This window comes from Toxorhynchites rutilus, chromosome 2 (assembly GCF_029784135.1).
Source record: "Toxorhynchites rutilus septentrionalis strain SRP chromosome 2, ASM2978413v1, whole genome shotgun sequence".
In the NCBI taxonomy this organism is placed as follows: domain Eukaryota; kingdom Metazoa; phylum Arthropoda; class Insecta; order Diptera; family Culicidae; genus Toxorhynchites; species Toxorhynchites rutilus.
This window is the reverse complement of record NC_073745.1, coordinates 219,261,226-219,276,676: the sequence shown is the minus strand read 5'-3', so window position 1 is coordinate 219,276,676 and position 15,451 is coordinate 219,261,226. Positions and strand designations below refer to the sequence as shown.

The 15,451-nt window shown below is 39.2% G+C and overlaps 1 protein-coding gene across 15 annotated transcripts in view; it reads right to left on the bottom strand.

Moving 5' to 3' along the window:
• LOC129771502 (protein cycle) overlaps positions 1 to 15,451 on the bottom strand; it is an 88,112-nt gene that overhangs the window by 33,310 nt on the left and 39,351 nt on the right. For 5 of the 15 annotated variants that reach the window (XR_008742395.1, XM_055775205.1, XM_055775216.1 and 2 more), the window contains exon 1: positions 7,703 to 7,966. The exons of 2 other annotated variants lie outside the window; for them this stretch is intronic. Coding sequence is in view for 1 of the 13 variants with exons in the window: in XM_055775221.1 (XP_055631196.1) it covers positions 7,703 to 7,707 (5 nt within the window). In the remaining 12 variants the exon portion in view is untranslated. Of the gene's footprint in view, positions 1 to 7,702; positions 7,972 to 15,451 lie in introns of those variants that run through there. 8 more of the 15 variants (XM_055775207.1, XM_055775209.1, XM_055775210.1 and 5 more) reach the window with 6 other exon arrangements.

Genomic DNA, 15,451 nt, shown 5'->3' with positions numbered 1-15,451 from the left:
ACCTATCTCTCCCTGGATGGCAACGACTGGCAGGGCACATCGTATTTTACTTCCCCCTCGAAGGAAGTGAGCTCCGAAGTGAAGTTTATTTCACACACCAAGTTCCCCAAGAAGATGCTGCTGTGGCTGACAATCAGCGTGAAGAGGATGTCAAAGCCGCTTTTCTTTAGCTCCGGACTGGCCGTGTACAGGGAAATTTATAGTACGAAGTGCCTGCCGGAAGTTACGTCTTTCATCAAGAAATACCATAAGGGTGAAGACGCGGTCCGGACGTCGGCCCACTACTTGAAGCGATCGTTAGAGGAGATGGAGCGGCTGAATATCGATGTGGTACCCAAGTCGGCGAACCCGCCCAACGTCCCCCAGCTGCGTCCCATCGAGAATTTCTGGGCAAACCTTTTTGTCGCGAAAACTGAGAAGGAATTGATAGATAAAACGAAGAAAAGCTCAAAATCATGCCTACGCGCATGTTTCCGTCCGCCATGGCGAATGTTCCGGTTAACTGCCAGAAGGCCGCTCGCAAGGGCGTTGAATTTTTGGCAAGTAAGGTAATATAATCACCTTCCATGGGAAATTTATCAAACTCAATTATCTGTCTTAGTTTTTTTCTATCACCATCCGAAAAAAAAGTCCATTTTTTAATGCAATCGTTATTTAAGATGCCATTTACGATTTTCGCAGTCTCGTCCCAGTCTGCGATCAATCAACACCTAACACTAACAGCAGGAGTCTTCGCGCCAAGTTGATGCGCGTCCGCTCACTAAGCAAGCGAACTTGGGATCAATCCGCAGACTCTTTATTGGCAAATCTTCTAAATGGTCATTTCCATGGATGGAAGCTAATAAAATTGGCTAATTAATCTATTCTATTTTAATCTCGCTACAGCAGTTTTGTTCAATAGAGCAAAATTATTTTGGATGGTCGATAGTGTATTATGAATGATTTCGCACAACGTGAAATTTTAAAAAAAAGTTAAATTTCATTCGCAAGAATGGGTCTCAACGAAAAAATATACCACGTCCGTTTTTATACCGTTTGTTGGAAAGCACTTATGTATTTTTGCAACAAACGCTCAAATCGTTGTTGTTTTTATACGCTGCCAAAAATATATTCAATTTGTTACCATAGTACTGTTTTTTATTAAAGTCTGCTTCATTTAATATTGGAACAAATTCTTTTGCTCATTGTGGCGCTCCTAGTGGACGGATTTGGAAACTTTTTTCACCCACGTGTCGGGAAATTCATTACCTTTCACCATGTATTTATGTCATAACACCAAACGATAGCATTTTGTAAACAACCGCCATGGAAGCCGAACGGAGAGATAAAATTGTGCACAGTTTTCTTGAAAATCCATTATTGTCGGCATCTAAGCTAGCTAAACAGCTTAAAATGCCCAGAAATACCGTATGGCGTGTTATCAAGCAGCACAAGGAAACATTGACGACGGCTCAGAAGCCGCATTCGAAGCGTCTGAGTGGAACTGTCGACCGGAAACTGCGTGGGAAAGTCATCAAGGCCGTCAAGAGGAATCCAATCTTTCAGACCGCGATTTGGCCAATAAGTTCCAGGCCGCTCACAGTACGGTGCGACGAATTCGTCTACGGGAAGGAATAAGGTCATTCCGAGCCAGCAAACAGCCAAATCGGACGCTGAAGCAGAACAATGTGGCCAGAATCCGTGCTCGAAAGCTGTACGACCAAGTGCTGACCAAGTTCGACGGATGTATTCTGATGGACGATGAGACCTACGTGAAGGCGGACTTTGGGCAAATCCCAGGTCAAAAATTTTATTTGGCGACGGCTCGGGGGGATGTACCTGCAAAATTTAAGTTCGTGTTTGCGGATAAATTCGCCCGCAAGTACATGATTTGGCAGGGGATATGCAGTTGTGGACAGAAAACCAAAGTCTTTCTCACTGACAAGACAATGACATCAGAAGTCTACAAAAAAGAGTGCTTACAGAAACGGATTCTGCCGTTTATTCGTGCCCACGACCGTCCAGTAAAGTTTTGGCCGGACCTCGCAAGCTGCCATTACAGCAAAACGGTTATGGAATGGTACGCAACGAACTGGGTCAGCGTAATACCGAAGGACCTCAACCCCCCAAACTGCCCCCAGTTCCGGCCGATAGAGAAATACAGGACAATCACGAAGCGGAGGCTTAAGTCAAACGGGAAAACTTGTTAGGAACATGACTCAAATGAAGAACTGGTGGAATCAAATCGCCAAAACGGTGGACGAAAAGGGTGTGCGCCGCCTAATGTGCCGTATTACGGGAAAAGTACGAGAATTTCTTCGAAACAGCAATGAATAATTTTTTAAATTTTTTTTTATGAAAGAGTAAAGAAAATGCTACATTTGTATGAAAAACAAATTATGAATTCGTTAATAAATGACTGAACTACACGCAATTGTTTGTGTTCCAATATTAAATGAAGCAGACTTTAGAAATATAGAATAGTAGTGTTGGTGGAACAAATATATAATCGCAGAATATTTGCTGCGAAAAAGAGCACCGTGTTAGATAACGCGGACTAGTACACGTTTGTGCCATAGACCTAAAACCTTCGAGAAAGTTGGAATTGTTCTTTTAATTGGTGTTTTCAAAGGCTAGTAGCCATGTTTAAAGTTCTGACTGTAAAGACTGAAGCCTAAATATTAGCAAGTGTCAACTATGTCGTCGTGTTTTGCGCCTATCTAGTTTTTTTAACTATATTTTCTCTATAATACTGACTTAATTCCCTAAAGTTTGACGGCTATTGATGCGTCGTAGGTCTAAAAATTATTAGAATGAAAAAAAAAAGTTTTTTACGGCAAATACAATCTATACGAAGTTTTACGTGAAAACATCCCCGCTCATCCTATTTGAATAGAAAATCAATACCTAAACCAACAAATCAACGTAAACCACAGAACTCCCTAACAATCAAACGCCGCTCCGTAAGACCAAAAAAGCAACATATGACGATATCATTGAACATCGAGCCTGAAAGACGACCCGTGAGTTGATGAATCTATCAATAAAATATCTGAAACAATACAAAACTTTTTTTTAATAAATCCCATATTATAACCTGAAAAATTAAAGGACTTTGAGGTTAATTCACAGATAATGGACATGTTTATTCAACCAAAAACATTTCCCGTGGGATCAGGTTATCGTATTAACTGAAATGTATCAGATGTCACTCGTTCGAAGTGGAGTGTCTTCTATAAAAATTGTAGAATTCTAAATATAGTTTGCAGCGTACCAGTTATACAGATGGATCCAAACAAGTTGGCAGTAGTCAGCTTCAACGTAGTCAGTACACCGCAAAAGACTTCATGATCTATGCAGTATCTACAATGCAGTATATCTAGCTGTGTAGGAAACATTGACTTGGATTTCAGAACCAGGATGGCGCATATTTAATTTGCATCAACCATTTAAATGCAATAACAACTTTAGCGAAAAAACAACCAAATGGACAGACGAGATCGTATATCGGAAGTAACGGAACAACTATTACATTCTGCTGATTGAAATAAACGAGCTTAAATGTTTCAATCCATCCTACTGGTACAAAATTTACTCAAGTGAGAGGCGAGTTTGTGTATAATATACACTCTATCCAACTTCTATAAGACCAGGTGATGATCTTACTGCTTTGTGTAATTATAAACAAACAACGCTTCAATTTATATTCTAGTGTATTTGTATTGGTAACTATCATATACTGAATGATTTTCATATGTGTGTGTGTGCATGCGTTAAGCGTAAACAAATGTTTTTGTATTTTTCAAGTGTCAAATTTCTATAAGACCAGTTAAGTTTTCCGTTGTTTTTAGTAAGTTTGATTAATAAATCTGGAAAATTCCGAAAGGAAAAGTGCCCACGGATAGAGAAAAAAGACAAATCGAAATTGCAAAGGGAAATTGCTCGTCGGATTGGACGATCCCATCAAGTAGTTCTCAATTATTTGACGAATCCTCAAGTATACGGTAAAAAGAAGAAAGCTACACGTAAATCGAAGCTTCCTGACTGGGATTATAGGACAATAGTTAGACCAGTTTCGAATATTTCAAATCGCTTATGCAAATAAATCAATCTATGAATCTAAATGTTTCACGGGAGACAATTCGTCAAATTTTGGTAAAAAGTCTTTACATAAAGAGGGCTGAATAGGTTAAAGCTCCTAATCTTACACCATCTCACATCGAAAGACGTCTGAGTTTTACCAAAGCTCTCATGAATCAACAGTGGGACATGGTATGTCACGACAAAGATCGTTTTCAAAAGAATACATTTTGCTATATACCATAACAAAAAGTTCTACAATTATTTTTTTTTTACTTTTAACTTTGCTAGGCTATCTTCAGTGACGAAAAAAAGGTCAATTTGGACGGTCCTGATGGTTTCAACGGGTACTGGCATGATTTACGGAAGGAGGAACAGTATTTTTCAACCAAGAATTTTGGTGGAGGCTCGTGCATGGTTAGGGTGGGATTCTGTGCTACCGGAAAGCTCAAGATAGCGTTCACATCATTCAAGAATTAAATATATGTTCTGAAATCATCTCTCCTGCCGATTTTGCGTGGATATCGTCACAAAAAATTCACATTCCAGCAAAATAAATCTACTATTCATACCAGCAAGGAAACTAAGCAATAGATTAAAGACCAGAAAGCAATGGATTAAACGCAGAATCTACACTGAAGGAAAGCGGTACATCACGATTGAAGAGCTCAAGGTCGCAATTTTGGAAAAATGGAAAAATATCGAGAAATCCGTTCAGAAAAATTTGGTAAATAGTATGCCAACACGAATTTTCCAGGTTATTAGCCCAAAATGGCAAGGTTGACAATTATTGACATGTAAATTTAGAGACACTTTGCAAAGACATTCAGTCTGAGAGAATGAGAAGTCTGCTCCATACACACAAACATTTTCACACTCTTAAAAACAAGTGATCTTATTTATGTATTCAACGCTTTAACGCAATAAAAAGAAAATTTTCTGCCAAGGATGATATCTTTTCTGTCAACGCCAGTTTAAGTGTAGCTTCATTTGGATTGCCGGAATTGCCGGAGTTCGGCGTATTAATATTTTGCGATCATATTTATGGCTCTCATCCATCGCCATAGCGAGGAATAGTACTAAATATATCAACCCTATTACATGGTTTTTACACTTTTTTTATCAAACTTTAATGTCTGGTAAATCTGTTCAAGAATTACTACGGAGCTTTTATGTATAATAAATAACGGTACTCGCTAAAATCAAAAAAAAATATTAGCGTGGAAAGATGAAAGGATCTCTTCTAAGATAAATTAATTCCGATCAGTACGACCCATCATCTTCTTTATGCCAAATAACGCGCCTTGAATGTATTCTGAGTGGCAAGCTCTAGGATACGCGTGACCACAGTGCAAATCGGAGGAAATTTCTTTGACGAAAAATTCCCCCGACCAGAACGGGAAGCGGACCCGAACCCCCAGCATGTTAGGTGTGACGCTAACCACTACGGGAGCACACAACCCCTATCTTCTTTTCGGAGATGGCAAGTATCTTGGCACAATTATAAATTAATCGTTGAAACATTTTACAATAACCCATTAATTCGAACAATTGTCTTTCAGTATTCTATTAATCGACCGAATATATATTTTTTTTGGTAATAACAATGCCTATTGGAAATTTAAAAAAAATAATGTTGTCATAATTTTAAAAGTTATAGTAAATATAATTGAAAATAAACATTAAAGTGCAAAATGATCCCCTAACTCTTGACTTAAAAATGTATTAATCTTGGAAACGGTCCCTTCTTTCAAATTATAATTGTCCCATATAATTCAATGTATTCATATTTTTATTTTGTACTAGCTGACCCGGCAAACTTCGTTCCGCCCACAATTGCTTTTCTGATTCAAATAATTTCGAGCACTCACGTTCCCCGAAAATTATTTTTCTGTACGCGATCTATGTTCGATCTATATATTTGACATATACACCTGAAGCAGACTGAGACACATCAATCCTGATACTGACTGTTCGAATCCGTTGCTCCGTTCTCGAGTTAAATCGTGAGGAGCGGACGCCAAATCTTTTTAATTTATATAGATTATTCGATACAAAATTACTCGAATATAACTTCAGATATTCGATTATTTCCTTTTTTCGCAGTTCTACGTTAACAATGCAGTCGCTTCCCGACGCAATCTCCTATATTTTTTTAAAAAGTTTTTTTGAAGTAAAAATACGCTACCTAACACAAATTCTCATAGATCCATTAGAAAACTGAAAAAAATGTACTAAACAGTGTCTGTAAAATCAAAATCAGTCGAAATCAGCTGTTTTTCGACTGATTTGGCGTGGAATTGCTCTATGTAATAAATTCTGTCGAATAGTGTAGAATAGTTAGAATTTTTTAAAAATATTTCGGTGATAATTGTGTATCCAAAAAACAAATTTTACGACGCAATAACCGAAAAAAACTTCACTGATTCCGGTAATTTTTTAGAACGTTCCAAGGAATCTTCAGTAAGAATCACGGAAATAATGCTCTTCATACCGAACAAAATAGGTTGTATTTTAACTAGGAATTATGATTCAGGAAAAATTCACTCACAGTTTTGAATAACCAAAAAACGCATAGAATTCCATAACCCAAGAAACCCATTCCAAGACCAATTTCTTGCTTCAACACACCGAGTATTTGTCTAATATGCTATCCCGTTTCCTAATTCCTAAACTTCCAAAACTTATTAGAGAAAACCGTTTTGCACAAATTGAAGTCATTAAACCTGCAATGAAGACCAACGTTGGTTGATACAACGAGATAAAGATGTCATTTGTAACACTCATCAAACGAGTAAATCGAAAGAATAAAATAATGCTGTGAAAAAAAAATCGACTATTCAGTGGTGCTTTTCAATCCAATCCAATCAATTTCAGGACAGATGCGCTTTGGACGCAAACCCCATTGAGTCCGGTGAGTGTTATCGTGAAGAGTGAATCCTTTGACTTACATTGAAACATGTGTCACTGAGTTTTATAGTGAAAATAAAATCAATGCGGGTCATTAGACATTTTTCTATTGATTGCTCAACCAGAAGTAATGGAAATGATGTAAGAATGCGAAGAGAAAAAGAAATTCATCTTAGAACGTTTAGTGCAATTGAAAAAAAACAAACGATTGACTTTTCCACATAAGAACAATACTTCTATCAAATCACTATCAAAACTCAAATTTCCGTCCATTCCTCCAAACCCAGTGTCACTTATTTGTGCTATCAAAAAAACGGATCCGCACAGCACTTCACTTTGTCGTGTACACTTTTATTTCTTCTGCACTACAGATCAGATATGAATTAGGATGTAAAGGAATCTATTTTATTGAATAACATATTTTTCACGCAAAAACCCGACCATTTCCAATAAAATTGAATTGTTTAATTCACGAAAATTGGGTTCATTGTAAAAAAACAGAACACCGACGTAAACTTAGAAGTAACACTGCATAACGATTTTAGAGCTGCAACAATTTCCAAGAGTTAAACACTTAATAAGGTGTAATTGATGAATAGATGACAGCCTCATTGGTGCTACAATTGACCTCAATCAACCACAATTGTTAATGGAAAATACTTGGGATTTTTTCACACTGTCTGCTATATTCGATCTCATATTGGTACTTTATCCATAACAGAACCAACTGTACCGCATTCAGAAAATACACGTAATTAAATTATGCAATGAGTGTCCTCATAGAAGCAGTGGGAAATGTATTATAATCACATAACACATAGCCGAAGGTCACTGCACTTTTCACGACCGATCACCATTTCATCCATCAAATGTCCTTTGTTAATCCGAGACAGATTCCAAACGAACGAACAGATATATCACCAAAATATTATCTCTCGAGTGTTCCTGTCCTTCGCACTCAATCACATCCTTTCGCGACGGATTCCCGCGAAGAACTGTGCCACGGTAGCACCGATGGCACCGATAAATATTCCTTTTACCTGTAGAGGAAACGCGAAGGTGTAGGTGAAGAGAGAGTGAAACGAAGTACGGAGTCGGGTTCTAATAAACGTGGACCGCAAGGAAAACTAAAGGAAAACGAACTTGTACGTGATGGTCCGTTCTCACTTGACAATTGTTTTTCTTAACTTCCGTGACGTTGTCCTTCCGTTGGGTGAAAATCGCCCTTAACACGTTTAAACGAAGTGATGACGAACGGAATTTCGTGAAATGCTATCTGTTGCACGTCATCGTTAAGCGGAATATCCTATTATGCCACAACTATCCCTGTTCGTTCCCCGGTGCTCGTGGAAATTCATCCACACGGCCAAGTGGAGACATTCATACAGTTTGATACAGTTTGAACGCATTTGTTTATAAACAAAAAACAAAAAACAAAAAAAGATTAGAATAAAAAGAACTTCAATTCTACAACAATTAACAGCACATGAAATTATGAACCTTCTTCTTCTTATATGGCACTAGTTCCTAGAAGAACTCCGCCGTCTCAACGTAGTATTACTTGCGTCATTTTCATTAGTACTTAGTTGAGATTTCTATGCCAAATAACACGCCTTGAATGCATTCTGAGTGGCAAGCTCTAGAATACGCGTGACCACAGTGCAAGTCAGAGGAAATTTCTTTGAAGAAAAATTTCCCCGACCAGAACGGGAATCGAACCCGAACCCCCGGTAGGTTCATAATTGGTTTGACGCTAACCAATTATGAACCTACTACGCTTATAAAGTGTAGGGGACAAACAAAAAAATCGGGATGGGCAAAAATTTATCAATGCTCAACTAGTATAACCCTTCGTAATATAGACAGATTTTAAAAACGTATTTATAAAAAGAAAATGAAATAATTTCGAATAAAATAAACTACAAAAAATAATTCAATGAGACAATTTTTTTGTAAACCCTACGCTTATTGAGCCTTCTACATAAATATTTCGATGTCTTTATCAGTTGATTCACAGCAGTCATCACCAGAGCACCAGAAACCTGGTTCGGGTCGCCCGACGGTGCTGCACGATCATAAAGTGCTGGCTGAAGATCTGTTGGCCCCTCCAGCGTCTCCCAGCCATTGCTAAGACACCGGCCAATTGGTGTAAGGCCACCCGGCAGAGCGCCGAAAAGTTTTTCTTGAAAGCTCAATAAACGTCAGATTTAAATGAAATTCGGTCCATTAAATACTTTCTGTAGTTTTTTCATCGATGATCATAAGGTGAACTAACCCAATTGTCCAAACATCAAACCTATGATCGTCTCACAAAATCACACGACTCTCTGCAGGAAAATTTGAGAGACGACCGGTTCCCAATGCTTGCCCCGGTAAAAAGTGCCACACTGAAAATGAACGTGTTGTATATGGAGAATTGTCGGTCTACCACAGACCTTTCAGCGCATGTACTGCACACGTATACAAAACATTCCCACCCGCGTTATACACAATTCTCTTTGAACCACAACCAGAGGAAAGTGCGTCCTCCTCTTTCAACCGAGTCCTTTCGTGTTAATCGTTTGCTCAACAGGTTGGGGTTTGTGAGTAAAAGGGGTTGGACTTTGCGAATGAGTGAGAATCAATCTCTGCAACTAGAAATCAAAAGAGCCGATTGATGCAATAAGCTAACTAATTCTTTCGAACTGTTGAGAAGCAAAACTGTTTTAACGTGATTGATCAATGTTATTTAAGAGAGGATATTGCAGCATCAATATGACGTATATTACTCATGCCCCTAGATGATAATAATAATTATCTGAAAATTCTAGCAACGGTTGAAATTTTCTAGATTTCTGTTAAGACGAGTATAATCCTAACCGTACAATCACCCCAAAAATATTTATCCCGCCGAATCGCGACAAAGCGTGCGGTCATCGGTACACATCAAATAGACCATGATAGGGAATGTGCTGTTTCTATATCTGATTGTCACAAATGTTAATCCCTGTTCCGCATCATTCCACCGAACGAACAAAGCTCGTTATTTTGGTATTAAAATTAACGAAAACCCATTGTCGATTCAAATTGATACGCATTTTTTCCGGTCCGGTCTGCCCACATCGTTTCAATCTTCCCACTGTGATGGGGCCCAAAATACTCTGAGGCAGCAAAGTTGGATATTCATGCACACCTTCAACGCTATCCTCTATTTAGATGCAGTTATGCACATATAAAGAAGATACCAATCTATGCATTGTCTCCCTCATTGCAACTCAAAATATGCGCTTCAACATGGCAAACGACAATCAAAGTCAGAAGAAGATTACAGCTAGGACTAACTGCTGGTCTTACGCTTGCGAGCCAAAAACACCTTTTATGTAGATGTTCTGAGATCTGACTTGAGATTTTCATTCTGCAATCTGGAATCTAAAATTGGCTCTAAGTATTGCATCACGTTTCGCAGAAACTTGGGTAACATTTCTGCAATTTCGAAACTATTTAAAGTCGTCTTTAAACACTTCGGAACCTGGAATATAAATTGAGAATCTGTTCCCAGAATTTGAATCTGAAATCTAAAACTGGAATTCGACTGAAGTATTTGCAATTACGTTCGATATGCGTTTGAATAATTTCAACTCTTGATATTTGGTTACATCAGGTCTATTACCTATGGATGTTTTCAAATGTAGAGATGAACCAGCCTTTGGCTGAAAAACTCTTTAATAAAGAAAGAAAAAAAAATGTTTTCAAATGTACCGCAAATAATTCGGTTTGAACATCATTATTGGACACATTTGTACATTCACGCTTCGTTCATTTCGTTAAATTAGCTTAGTTTAAGTTAAATATGCTTTTCGAAACCTTAAATAAGGTTCGTAACTACAAAATGACCTCACTTCTTACATTGCTCGAACTTTTCCTCAGGTAGATTTTTTGCACTAGCTGTTTTCGCACTTGTTTGGCAATCACCTCTATTTTCGATTGAACTACTCCTCGTTGCTTACAGTTTCACCCTTCACCTTCGCCCTTCATAATTAATCAGTGTTCCTCAATGACCTGTAATTGTGTCTCTGTCCGGTTGTATTTTGTAGTGGTCGCTGGGCAATTCGAACCAGATTATTTACCAAACGAGTATTTTTTTCGCGCATGACTGCAGTTCTCCGCGACCCCGGGTGGCATCAATTCTTCCCAATTCCTGCTCTTTCTAGTACATCAGCCTTGCTCGCTGGCCCCCTCTTCTTATAGTATCTGCAGGATTCCATTCGATCACCATTTTTGTGTGACTGCTATCCGAAAATTTAGCAACATGTGCCGCCCATCGCACTCGTCCAGCCTAGGTGACTTCATGAATACTGAGTTCACCGTAGAGTTCTACCAGTTCGTGGTTCATCCTCCTTGTTCATACTGGGTTTTCCTGGTTTTCCATTCTTCTGAGCATTCGGCGTTCGAGAACATCAAGTGCTTGCGAGTCCTCTTCGAGCATTGTCCATGCTTCGTGCCCAAAGAGGACAACCGGTATGTAGTGTCAGCAGTGTTGCCACATATACAGATTTTTCTGTAATGATACAGATTTTCAGCATGTTTTTTGACCAAGAATCTGTATATACAGATTACAGATTATTGGATATCCATGCAGATTTTATACAGATTTGGAACAAACTAAACTAATTTTAAAATATTTGATCAGTTTACGCAACATTTAACAATTTTTTTTTATTAAATCGTTTATTTTTACAGGCTCAGTTACATAAGTTTAAAGGAGCCAAACTCCTGACTGTATTGTTACAAGTATATATAAACATTTTTCCTTAAATCTAATGTTAATGGTGTAGAAAACCGATTACTCGCGGTCTACTCGAGTTTAGAAGGGTGACATATTTTCTTCAGGAAAAGGAAGGGATAAAAGGATATGTTGACAATGTTCACTCTCACATTCACACTCACATTCATTACACTCAATTCTTAAGCATATCTTATATCTAATATGTTTTTACATTTCACCTTATTCTATTGTTAATAAGAAGGGATTTGATTTCTCGCGAAGGAAAAGGAAAAGGAGAATATAAGGATATAAGGACAATCAGACACGAAGATCGATAACTTTTAGGAAGACATATATTTGGGACATGTAATCAAGGTCTAAACCAGCCAACACATCTCTCACCGGCACATTGGGCTGCCTTCCTCTAGCCCGAAGAGAGTTTTCTAAATTCGATCTGGCAACAAGATACTCCTCGCACGACCAAACAACGTGTTCGACGTCGTGGTAACCTTGGCCGCAGGCACAGATATTGCTGTCGGCAAGATCAAAACGAAAGAGTAGCGCGTTTAACGAACAGTGATTGGACATGAGTCGGGAGAAGGTGCGAATAAAGTCCCGACTCAAGTCCAGACTTTTGAACCATGGTTTGAGGCTAACCTTAGGGATAATTGAGTGGAGCCACCGGCCCAATTCATCTTCGTTCCATTTGCGTTGCCAGTTAACGATGGTATTTTTACGAACTAAAGAATAAAATTCATTGAAGGCGATTTGACGCTGATAAATTTCGCCTTCAATTGCACCTACCTTTGCTAATGAGTCAGCCCTCTCATTACCCGGAATTGAGCAATGTGAAGGGACCCAGACAAAGGTAATGACATAACAGCGTCTGGATAAAGCACTCAAAATTTCTCGTATTCTCTCAAGGAAGTACGGCGAGTGCTTTTCCGGCCTCACTGAACGGATAGCTTCGACAGAGCTCAGACTATCAGTTACAATGTAATAGTGTTCAACAGGTCGTGAGGCGACGCTGTCCAGCGCCCAGTGTATTGCTGCCAATTCAGCAATATACATTGAGCAAGGATTCTGAAGACTGTGGGAGGTGCTAAAAAAATCGTTGAACACTCCAAATCCTGTGGACTCATTCATAGAGGACCCATCAGTAAAGTACATATTATCACAATTGATACGCCCATACTTTGCATTGAAGATCGTAGGAACGATCCCCGATCGATGATAATCTGGAATTCCATGGATTTTCTTCTTCATGAACAGATCAAAAAATACAGAGGAATTGATGTAGTCAGGAAAACAAACACGGTTGGGAATGTACGAAGAAGGATCAACCTGCATGGAGATGAATTCATGATATGGACTCATGAACCCAGATTGAAAATTTAGCTCGTTCAAAATTTCCGATCACCAATGGGTTCATAACCTTACACCGGATGAGGAACCGAAGAGATAAGAAATTGAAGCGATCTTTTAGTGGGAGTAAGCCTGCCAAAACCTCGAGACTCATGGTATGCGTTGAGGGCATACATCCCAACGCAATACGGAGACAAAGATACTGAATTCGCTCGAGTTTAATGAGGTGTGTTTTGGCAGCTGATTGAAAACAGAAACTGCCATACTCCATCACTGAGAGAATAGTTGTTCGATACAACATTATAAGATCTTCGGGATGGGCTCCCCACCAGGTGCCGATAATTGTACGGAGAAAGTTTATTCTTTGTTGACATTTTTTACTCAGATACCTAATATGGGCCCCCCAAGTACATTTGGAGTCGAACCATACCCCAAGATACTTGAATGACATAGCATGAGTGATCGGTTTACCCAAAAGTTGAAGCTTTGGTTTTGCTGGTCTATGCTTCCTAGAAAAAACCACCATCTCTGTTTTCTCCGTGGAGAATTCGATCCCTAGCCCAATGACCCAGGTTGAAAAATTGTTCAAGGTATCTTGTAAGGGTTCTTGCAGGTCGGATTCGTTTGATCCTACGACAGACACCACTCCATCATCTGCAAGTTGTCTTAGGCTGCAATTTTGTGTAAGGCAATTGTCAATGTCGCTTACGTAGAAGTTGTACAAAAGGGGGCTTAAACATGAGCCCTGGGGGAGTCCCATGTAAGAGACCCGACTTACTGCCGAATCTCCGTGAGAAAAGTTCAAATGTTTCTCACAAAGCAAGTTATATAACATATTATTCAATAGAGGCGGCAGACCCCGAGAGTGTAATTTGTCTGACAAAACCTCTATTGAAACAGAATCAAAGGCCCCCTTTATGTCCAAGAATACTGAAGCCATTTGTTTTTTTCCGGCGTAAGCCATTTGAATTTCTGAAGAAAGCAACGCAAGACAATCATTCGTCCCCTTGCCCCTGCGGAACCCATATTGTGTATTTGAGAGTAAGCCATTCGTTTCAACCCAACGATCAAGGCGAAACAAGATCATTTTCTCCAACAATTTCCGTATACAAGACAGCATTGCTATTGGGCGGTACGAATTGAAGTCGGACGCGGGCTTTCCGGGTTTTTGAATAGCTATAACTCGTACTTGTCTCCAATCATCTGGAACAATATTATGCTCCATAAACCGATTGAATAAATTCAACAAGCGATGTTTCGCCACATCAGGGAGGTTTTTCAGCAAGTTGAACTTAATTCTATCCGATCCCGGCGCAGAATTGTTACATGAAAGGAGAGCAAGAGAGAATTCTACCATCGAAAACTCTGAATCAAGATCGCACCTATCTTGTGAAATATCTCGAACAATTTTTTGTACAGGAACGGAATCGGGACATACCTTCCGTGCAAAATTTAAAATCCATCGATGTGAATATTCCTCGCTTTCATTCGTTGAAGAGCGATTTCTCATGTTTCGAGCCACTTTCCATAATTTTTTCATTGACGTTTCTCGTGACAGACCTCCCACGAAATTTCGCCAATAAGCACGTTTTTTCCCTTTGATCAAGTTTTTAAATTGATTTTCAAGGGATAAATACGTTTGAAAATTCTCAATGGTTCCACTTTTCCGAAAAGCTTTAAATGCATTCGATTTATCCTGATAAAGCTTGGAACATTGGCTATCCCACCATGGATTGGGAGGCCTTCGACGAATAGTGGAACCTGGGATGGGTTTCGTTTGAGCGCGAACCGCGCTGTCATAGATCAAACGAGAAAGGAAGTTATACTCCTCCAATGGAAGTAAACCATCTTTGGAATTGATGGCTAGAGCAATCGCGTCCGCATATTTTTTCCAGTCAATGTGTCTTGTGAGGTCATATGCCATGTTTATAGATTCAAAAGAATTCGACCCAATGGTGATGGAAATTTCGATTGGCAAGTGATCACTACCGTTGGGATCCTGGATTACATTCCACTTGCAATCTAACGATAGTGAATTCGAGCAAAGCGAGAGGTCAAGAGCACTTGGGTTAGCAGGAGGTTTAGGTACACGTGTTGTTTCCCCAGTGTTCAAAACGATCATATTGAAGCTGTTACAAAGGTCATATATCAACGATGAACGATTGTCGTCGTACTGTTCCCCCCAGGCAGTTCCGTAAGGGTTGAAGTCTCCCAAGATCAATCGTGGCTCAGGAAGGAGTGAGCATATGTCAACAAGTTGCTTGCGGCTAACCGCAGATCTCGGAGGCCAATACAAGCTGACTATACAAAGGTCTTTGCCTCTGATGTTTGCATGACAAGCAACAGCTTCGATCCCTCCAATAGATGGAAGGT